Source organism: Cucurbita moschata, unplaced genomic scaffold (assembly GCF_002738365.1).
Source record: "Cucurbita moschata cultivar Rifu unplaced genomic scaffold, Cmos_1.0 Cmo_Scf00013, whole genome shotgun sequence".
Lineage (NCBI taxonomy): Eukaryota > Viridiplantae > Streptophyta > Magnoliopsida > Cucurbitales > Cucurbitaceae > Cucurbita > Cucurbita moschata.
In genome coordinates, this window is record NW_019268529.1 from 3,468,231 (window position 1) to 3,477,848 (window position 9,618).

At 35.8% G+C, this 9,618-nt stretch overlaps 1 protein-coding gene across 4 annotated transcripts in view; it reads right to left on the bottom strand.

The window, feature by feature from the left end:
• LOC111451411 (kinesin-like protein KIN-7D, mitochondrial) overlaps positions 1 to 9,572 on the bottom strand; it is an 11,702-nt gene extending 2,130 nt beyond the window's left edge. For 2 of the 4 annotated variants that reach the window (XR_002711983.1, XM_023091821.1), the window contains exons 1-23: positions 8,952 to 9,572; positions 8,736 to 8,833; positions 8,514 to 8,603; positions 8,213 to 8,265; positions 7,255 to 7,320; positions 6,478 to 6,531; positions 6,244 to 6,303; positions 6,060 to 6,138; positions 5,874 to 5,941; positions 5,504 to 5,560; positions 5,308 to 5,412; positions 4,611 to 4,715; positions 4,372 to 4,479; positions 4,157 to 4,288; positions 3,873 to 4,055; positions 2,773 to 2,952; positions 2,313 to 2,453; positions 1,807 to 1,926; positions 1,679 to 1,729; positions 1,417 to 1,464; positions 1,136 to 1,282; positions 306 to 1,046; positions 125 to 202 (exon numbers count right to left, since the gene is read on the bottom strand). Coding sequence is in view for 3 of the 4 variants with exons in the window: in XM_023091821.1 (XP_022947589.1) it covers positions 125 to 202; positions 306 to 1,046; positions 1,136 to 1,282; positions 1,417 to 1,464; positions 1,679 to 1,729; positions 1,807 to 1,926; positions 2,313 to 2,453; positions 2,773 to 2,952; positions 3,873 to 4,055; positions 4,157 to 4,288; positions 4,372 to 4,479; positions 4,611 to 4,715; positions 5,308 to 5,412; positions 5,504 to 5,560; positions 5,874 to 5,941; positions 6,060 to 6,138; positions 6,244 to 6,303; positions 6,478 to 6,531; positions 7,255 to 7,320; positions 8,213 to 8,265; positions 8,514 to 8,603; positions 8,736 to 8,833; positions 8,952 to 9,292 (3,105 nt within the window). In the remaining variant the exon portion in view is untranslated. Of the gene's footprint in view, positions 1 to 69; positions 203 to 305; positions 1,047 to 1,135; positions 1,283 to 1,416; positions 1,465 to 1,678; positions 1,730 to 1,806; positions 1,927 to 2,312; positions 2,454 to 2,772; positions 2,953 to 3,872; positions 4,056 to 4,156; positions 4,289 to 4,371; positions 4,480 to 4,610; positions 4,716 to 5,307; positions 5,413 to 5,503; positions 5,561 to 5,873; positions 5,942 to 6,059; positions 6,139 to 6,243; positions 6,304 to 6,477; positions 6,532 to 7,254; positions 7,321 to 8,212; positions 8,266 to 8,513; positions 8,604 to 8,735; positions 8,834 to 8,951 lie in introns of all 4 variants that reach the window. The other 2 variants (XM_023091820.1, XM_023091822.1) reach the window with 2 other exon arrangements.
• Between the last annotated feature and the right edge of the window lie 46 nt (positions 9,573 to 9,618).

Genomic DNA, 9,618 nt, shown 5'->3' on the forward strand with positions numbered 1-9,618 from the left:
AAAAAAAAAAAAAAAAAAAAAAAAAAAAAAAAAAAAAAAAAAAAAAAAAGCAGAAGGAAAACCACTTACAGCAGAAGTGCCGACAGGGAAGAAGAATTGCCGCAGTTGGCGATTCAAAACATACTTTACAAGTATTGGAGGAATTCACATCGCCGTTTGTCATGTTTTTTAGCTCTTTTTCTTTCATCTCCTGCATCTTTGCCTGAAACCAATGAAGTTCAAAAATCGTTGGAAATTTGAGTGATTTCAATGAATTTTCAATCACAAAAAAATGGTCATATAATGGCTTGGAAGTTTGCAAATACCTTGAGGCGGAGAACCAGTGGTTCTTCCTTTGGAACTTCCCCTGCTGCTGGTTTTGAGATATCCAGCATTCCTCTATCCGTAATGCTAGAATCAGTTATGGTGCTGAATTTTTGTCCATCAGCAAAACACTCCACTTCACCATTGTGCCTTGTGTCATTGGGTAAATCTGGCATAGTTCCACCCTCTTTCTTCAACTTAGCAACAAGCACCCACATGTTCGCTAAATCATTTTCCAGAGCCTCCTCTTTCTTCTTTCCCTCTTCAATCTTTTTCCTGTATTGTTCTTCTATGAATTCCTTTTCGGCTAACGCAGCTTCCAGAGCTGCTTCACGTTGTTTCCTTGCCTGAAGTTCGAATCTTAAATCATCAGAATCAAGACTCCAAGAATCAAATTCGTTGTGGATTGTCCCGGCCCTTTCGTTAAGACGCCCCCCAGACAACTTCCCTTTTCTCCCAGGTCTTAAGTTGTCATTATACTTGCGATTAACACCATTTGCATTTTGCATGCTTCTAGAGTGGACCATTTCTCGAGCAGATGACAAGTCCTTTTCTAATTTGGCATTCTGTAGTGAGAGCTTAGTCACTTCACTCGCTAAATTTTTCAACTCAACAGCAGCAGCAGATGCTAGTTCTTTTGCATAAGAAGCTTCTTCATCCAATTTCTGATTCCGAACACGCAATCCACTGTTTTCCTCAGAAAGTTGAACGTGTTCCAGCCTTAATTTCTCATTTTCAATCTCCTGTGGAAATAGTGTACATATAAAACAGTTTGAGAAAAAAATGAACCAAGTGTATTGATTTATCCCATAAGTTCAAACCTACAAATCACCTGTGACTGAATTTTCTTTTTCAGCTCATCAACACTTTCTCCAGGTACATGCTGTTGAAATATCGATGATGATCGATCACTAGTAAATGATGCCAATTGCTGCTCCAAGAGACGTACTTTATCCTGTAATTCCTTGTTCTCTGCATTCTGTAAATAACCAGACTTTTTTACTTGAAACTCCGAGCATCAAATGGAGTGGGTGGAAGTAACACCTTGAATGAGGAAAGGGGTAGCAAAAAATGTATAAGATGATAATATTCTTTAACAAGATGGTGACCAACCTTGTTCAGCAACTGTTCCTGGAGGATTCGGTTGTCAGCTGATTTGATCTGATCATTCATCATAATATTATTTAGTTAAAGTATGAACAAAAAGTTCAGGATAAGGGTAATATAGTATTCACCACCAGAGTATGCTAGCTTTGATATTGTGCAAATTCAACATAATAAATATTTGATAGATGGGCTTATTCAAACGCTGGTGGAAACATAGGGTGCCAACTTGTTGACCATGTAAGGCTAAACACACATAACCACAACTCACCTCCAGTTCGAACCCCTTTTCGTTGCACTGGGCCATCAATCTGGTAACCGTCTGATGACAAAGAAATTCAAGTTTAGACCGATAGATAACTAGCTGAAACCCAATGCTAACCACGAAAGAGATTGCACCTGTTGCATTTCAGCCAGTGAAGCATTGGAAACTGAGGCCTCACGACTCTCAGTTATTCGTTGCTCTAAAACCCTCATTTGTTTCCTTTTCTCCTGAATCTCATGCTCCAAGCTCTGAATCTATATCAGTTAGTGCGAATGTTTAGATATAAACAATAGTACAATATTGCAGTATGTGGTTTCTTCATGCAATGCACCGAACAGCTTTCTGAATTTAAGTTAATTTTAGAAGTCAGTGTATTAAGATGTTAATAACGCAAATTAAAAACACTACGAGGAAAAAAGAAAACAAAAGAGAGATCATCTAACTCGTAGACAAAGCTCCAAGGAAGTTAAATGTTAGGCCTCTCATAACATCAAAAGTAATAGGGTAAGAAGTTCTAACTGATAGGCATACAAGTGCATATAAATCATTTAGCAGGAAGCAATTGACGAAGCAACAATGTCATATTATAACAGTTTCCAGTGAGATGGGATATAAACATGCAAACCACAAATGGATTTACTTGAGTTTTACAGCTCTCTGGGTCAGTCACCGACTGCTCCACCAAGCGCTTAAGGGTGCTAGTACTAAATGCAATCTCTCCTGAAAGCATTTTAACTTGCTCAACTAGAAGGTCCATCTGATCTGACACTGTCATCCCACCCTACCATCCAAAACGTAGTCATTGCAACACCAGGATTTTACATCAACAAGAACAACTAACCAAAATATTAAGATAATAAAAATAATAATAGATTTAAGAACAAAAGACAAAGAAGCTATTTTATGAGATCAGCTACATATAAATTTGTTTGAGTTACATATAGAATGCGTTTGAGACTACGTGTATGATCCGGCTCAAAACATATAAAATAATACTGCTACATACTTCGCAAATGAACTCAATGAGAGAAATAATTGTCTCCATGAGCTGCATATTGGAAATACATACACACAATTGAATCAACAGCAAGATTACTCACTTGATTTGATTCAGTAATTGTACTACTGGCAGAAGATAGCTCTTCATTCCATTTGCTTGAAGAGCTTTGTTGTTTGAAATCGTAGGAAGGGTTTGATTGAACTTCTGAGATTGAAGATGGAGATCCCTTGAGGTTTTCACTCTCAGTAGGCAACGACACACCTCTCAAGACATCAAAATTCTAGCAAGATACAATTGAAATATCAATAAATGAGAAATTAACTAACCAATCAATCCCAAAAGTAAATATACCCTCCAATTAAGATAGTGGCAATTTTAGTCCGCTATTGTCCTGAGGTAGATGAAACATTATCTTCTATAGTTGTGTGTATCTCGTTATAAATAACCATCAAACCACTAATGCATAAATTTCAAACAATTAGGACCATCGCCCAAGGTTTCCATGAATACTATTAATATAATCATGCATTAAATGAAATCTATCGGATTTCCGCTGGAGGAAGCTACAATTCAACTTTTGTCAAATTATGAGACTTGTTGGTATCCCCATCGATCTAAATAAGAAATTGACAGCGTAAGGATTTTTAAGGATATATTGACGAAAAATACCATTTCTTCTGACATTTCAAGTAAAATCATGGATATCAAAAAAATAAAAGGATTAAATTAATAAATTTCATTAAAAAAAAATATTTTTTTATTTTTTTTTATTTTTTTGTGTGTGTATGTGTATAATTACAGGTCCATTTATATGGACATAACTTCACATTTGTAGCGCAGATATCAATATAATCAAATTTTAGAAATAATAACCAAATAACAAGATACAATATCATCCATATAAGAAACAATAAAGATAATATAAATTATAATATTTAGTTATTAAATGACATGGAGCAATTTAAATTGTAAAGAGTGATTGGCAATTTTAAAAAAAAAACAGTAAACTCATTTTTTCTTTTCATTTGTACCCAACAGATATGGATGGATGTCGGATTTGTCAAAAATTGTCAAAAGCTATTCAGATATATCTCCACCGGTAATGACATGCCAACTAATTTTCAATGATATTTTGATGTCAATCATATCATTTGTCAATGACTTCAGGATTACACAACCGAATTCAGGAAGAGAACTTACATCATCATCACCAAAAGAAAGATTCCTTTGCTGACTGGGAATGTCACTCAAACATCCAGGGATTGAGTTCTTTGAAGAGACAAGTATGAGTTTAGTCAGCCTCTGAATCCTACTCGTAAGAGCAACCTTTGCTTCTTCTTCTTCCTCCAACCTTGATTGCATTTTCACTTGTCCTGCCTCCAACTGTTGAAGAAATAACAAACAATCAGCAGAAGAGTTCTACCCAAATAAAAATTTAATACCCGTCTCCATTTTTTTGTGAGATGGGAGCAACGGAAAGAAACCTGTTGCCGTAAGTTCATAATCTCTTCATGATTGACACCAACAAGCATGCCCTTCTTTAGCAAATCGAGTTCTTGTTTCAGGTTAGAGATTTCTCTTTGATACTTTTTAATCAAAGATTTTTCATCTATAATCTGGAACACATTTAAGAATAAGTAAAGAATATGTCTATTTGAACCACATAAAGATCATAATTATTACAATATTTGAAACTAACCTTATTACGTGAGGCATAAATTTCTACTCGTTTTGCCCTGTTGGCAAACTTTAATGTGTTGTGAGTTTCTTCCATGTTACTGGATGCAGGGGTAACAGTGCATATCAGCTGAGATAATAAATAGCAGACTGTCACTGGAAAAATTCACATGGTTTACACACAAGCAGCCTCAACAAAAAAAAAAAAAGAAAAAAAAAAAGGAGCTATTATTGCAACTTGTATGGTTATGTTATACTCACAGAAACATGCCCACGCCCACTTAGTGATGATTGCAAAAGACGTGTAAGCTTAGAATCTCGATACGGAACATGGGATGCTTTCCCCTCGCTCAGTTTTCCAATAACCTTCACATTGTAATCGCTGATTCATGTTATTTCTAAATTCTTACATATAATCAACATAATGAAAATTAGTACACTTAACTAGAACTACAAAAAAATCCATTTACGCAAAGTTATAGAAAATGGAATTTTAATGTTAGAACACGAAAAGATCAGCAAGCCAATATAATATGTTTACGAAAAATTCAAACTAATGTACAACCAAGTGTTTGACTACAGTAGTCCCGAGGTAAATATGTGCTTTTGGTTGGTCCTTCCAACTAAAAATTAGAACAATTGTCAAACAAAATTAGTACCAGGTACAATGGTCTTGAACTCCAAAAAGATAAATTTACTCAGTGCTAAAGAAGATGGAATCTTAATGTTAGAACTTGAAAAGATCAGCAAACCGATGTCATACATTTACGACAAATTCAGACTTGACTACAACCAAGAATTTGACTATTACTAGTCGTGAGGTAAATATGTGCTTTTGGTTGTTCTTGCCAACTAAAAAGATAAAAGACACGAATCCATGCGTTGAAAATTAACTAAGAGGAGGCCATACAATCCAAATATTATGTCATCACGACGAGAATAAATATAGGGCACCTACAGTTCCAAGAGTTAAAAGACTTTTATTTATGTAAGACCCTTCCTTTCTCCGTAACCCAGTTGTTTCAGTCTTTGAGCTTTCAGATCCAGCTAAATCGATCAAATTCTAATGACAATGAAGAAGGAAGAGAGAAATTAGCCACAAAAAAAGGTCACCAGCATGACTAGATTTATATAAAAGGATATTTCAATCTCACAAGCTGAGAAAAGATCACTCCATCATACTCATCACCATGAGCACTACTTTCGATCATCTGAAAACAAACAAACAAAATAAGAGATTACAGTGGGGTGGCAACAACCAATACATAAAACAGAATTGAATTTTGTAATGAATTTCTGTAAAGCTTGTTTATATATGACGGTGCCTAATGAATCCAACGATGCAGTAGGGTCAAGACCAAACCAGAGTAAACCTCGACAAAATAACAAGCGATAAAACTAAATAGCACTTCATAAAGCAGAAAACTAAATCCAGGCTCATAAAGTTAAGCTAACGCTCATGTTACACATGCTTAGGCAATATCATTTTACAGACCATTCAACCATCTAGAACAGAAATATTACCAGTGTAAATATGGTGTGACTTCGGCTACTGAACAGATTGAAATTATTTGATCCAACATGACGATGTTCTGCCATATCAAATCAATAATTGTAATCATATAAATCAAAATGTAGTGTCAATCATGCAAAAGTAGTAAAAAGAAATTAATGAAAAGTGAGAAATGAGGAATTGGGTACATGAAGTACCTTCTCCGGCAGCAATGAATGAAAGTGCATGACCTGGAGACAAAACAACTTCTTCCTTTATGCCCTCAACATAAGTGCCCTGCAACGAAATCAGAGCATTTATTCATGTGTTTGTAACAGTGGAAAATAGAAAAATCCATCCATAAGGCCAGGAAATTTCAACAGAAAGCTTCTAGGGACAAACCTGTGCATCTTCTCTAACGCGCAAATTTTGACCTGTTGGATCTAACAAGTCATTTATGACCTGGTTCAGAAGAATAAATTCCACAAAGATCAAATAGGATAAAAACATCGTAGTACAAAGAAATTCCATCCTTAAAGCACCACTCAGATGACGGTATACAGTTAAAAAAGGTTATCATAAAACTCCAATATAGAAGGATGTACCAAAATGGATTTTAGTGCAAATGATGATTACCTCATTGTAGATTTCAATATATGACACACGAAGCAAGAACTCCCGCCCTGGAGTCTGAATATTAGGAAAATTTTAATCAGCCAAACCCATCAATTATGGAATGAAATCATGAAAAATTTGAAAATAAAGTAGAGTATGTTACATCAAGCATGAAAAATCAGCACATCAATCAAGAATATATGGTGATAAAAAAAAAAAGGACACATTGCCATAGTTGTTGGACAGATTTATGAATGAAAGAAACCAAAGGATCTTCAAATAAAGATAAGGATCTCTCCTTCGGCAGATTTTTTGGATGCTATGGTTTCTTAAGTTATATCTTGGTGTAAATGTTCACCTATATCTCAACACTGTAGCTTATTATGAAATTGTTTCTTGTTATAAAACAAATAAAAAGATAAAGAAAAATGATAAAAGACACAACGCAGTATATAAGGGAGAATATTTCACGCATATCAGGAACCAAATCAGATCTTTGTGACAAAAAACAAGATTTCCATAGGACAGCAGGTAAATGCAAACGTGTTATACAGTAAAATGCTGCTGAAGCACAATTCACAATTCACATTAATATCAGGTAAATGCAAACGTGTCATCCAAGAAGCATGGAAAATCCAAAAGGAACATAAAAATGCCATGTCAAACGAAAATAACAGTATAGTAACCAAAAGTGAAAGACAAGATAAAATCGAAAACAATAAATTAATATAATAAAAAAAGGCAGCAAGCAACTGATAGTAACAAATTTAACAGTGCCATCTCCTGAAAAATCCTTACATCTTGGATAATGCTGAACACGTCCCTTATAGCCAATGGTATAATACCTGGAGAACTTTGATCTCCCTGTACAAATGAAAATAGAAGCAAAGAAAAAATGAAAAAACGATCACCAACTATCCAGCACAGGAAGTATTGCCAAAATGCAAGCTACCATAAAGAGCTTCGAAGAATCGCTGAATATAATGAAGATTAAGTGATTATTGTTAGTTAAAGCTCTTATTGAACTAATGGGATTTACACTGAACATTGGTCAAAATAGGCAAAAAAGTATTTTACCCCAAAATTTGTTCAAACATCATCAGGTACTAATATAGGTTTTGGGAAGGGAAAAAAACAAATAAATTATTTTATTAAAAAATAAAAAGATGAAAACAAAGTTTGTAGATAATGGGTGAATGATAGAAATAGAAATGGAAGAGCAGCAATACTAAGGCCCAAACATTCAAATAAATATGCAGACGTAGGTCTCTGGATGCGATTCCATGGCAGAAGGATCTGTATACATCCGTATTCTCAACAAAATTACACCCATGATTGACGACGAATAGAATTATCCCAGGCCATCTACAATTTTAACTAATTTAAGGCTTAAGTTATTGTTGACCAATTTTGTTATTAAAGAATAAAAGCAACAAAAAAAGTAGAAATAAATCGGTAATCAAGAGGCCTCAACAAGGAAATGACAAACTACAGAGAACTAAAACACAATATCACCCATTAGCAATGCTCGTATAATTCATTCAGCACAGAGCGGCCGGTAATTGGCAATCTTCACTTTGTTAGACTGAGCCAATCAACTATACCTCTAACCTTTTGTCAATGGCTCAATCAAATAATATAATTTCAGGAATGAAGGGACAAATCAAAGACGTTAACTCGTAATTTTAAAATTCTTAACAAATTTAATTTTAAACAAAAAGAACAGAAATAGAATTGTTAGATGAATCGAACTTACATGCATAGTGTGTGTCTTCCCACTGCTTGTGACACCGTAAGCAAATACAGTTCCTGCATTGTCGCAAACTTAGTAATAATATTATGAGTGAAATCGGAAACCTAGTGTATACAAAAATAAATAAAGAAATAGATAAAATAAACGACGTTCAATGTCCGAGTCCTGCAGCAATAAAAATTGGATGGCATAATGCTCTAGAATAACCGATGCACGTTTCCAGTAAATTCTAACTGTTCTTGTTGCACTCAAACTGAATGATTGATTTAGTAATTTGTGATCTTGAAGAGAATAAGTCACCGACCATTGACACCTTCCATCGCAGCTTTGATGACAGGCTGGGCCGCTACTTCATACACCTCTGGAGTAGAAGTCTGGGAGCCAAAAACCCTGTCTACAACAAGAAAACACCAAGGAGATCAACTTCACGGAGGAGAAAAAAGCACAAGAACATCTGCATTCTTTTTACTGACAGTTAAGAACTAACGATCATTGTAATTTCAAATTAAGAAGTTCGAGAGAGTACCAAACGCATATGCAGTTGCTGGATTATACTCATTCCGCACCAATTTATCCCCATCCGCGTACCAAGCAATCTCGTCCCCTCTCTGAAACTCCCTCTCGCTACAAACACAATTTTCAAAGTCAAACGAATCCACCTCATTGCTAACAACCAAGCCACCCGATTCCCCCACCAATAAAGCCCATAGATCTGATCTCCTACACTGAGATCTAACATTACCTCAACGGCCGAAACCGAATGGTCACCGAAATGCTCTCTCCACACCGCGATGCATCCACCGGCTCGCTAATCAGCTCCTCAGACGCGAAACCGACAGGCGTACAAGTACTTGAACCATGCGGACTATTGTACATTGAATCAGAACGGCCTCGATTGGGAGTCATGGATCGAGAACCAAGTCCTCCGCCGGAATTGAAGTAGGACGACGCCGAATTCGAACAAGAACGAGGAATCAGCTTACCATTGGTAAACGAAGAGGACGAAGAAGTTGAAGAATACGGACTGGAAGACTTCCGGTACGAAAACGGCGAGCTACTCCGTGCTCGTGACGACGAGGCCATGAAGTAGTTCCGGCGAGCAACAAGTACAACAACCGGAATAGAATAGAGAGAAGAAGAACAACTCCAACAACAACAACAACAACAACAACAACAGCAACCACAACAACAAGCACTCACCTGAATCCGTGAAGGAAAACGAAAGAAATGGAAGCTTTCTCCCTCCTCTGGTTTCTCATGTGAAAGAAATTTTTAGAGAGAGAAAGAGAGAGAGAGAGAGAGAGAGAGGTCCCAATAACCGGAGGGCGAGAGAGCGACGGTAGTGTCTGTTTGTAGACTTAGAAACTTCAAATTTTGTTTTAATTATTTTAATATATATATATATATAT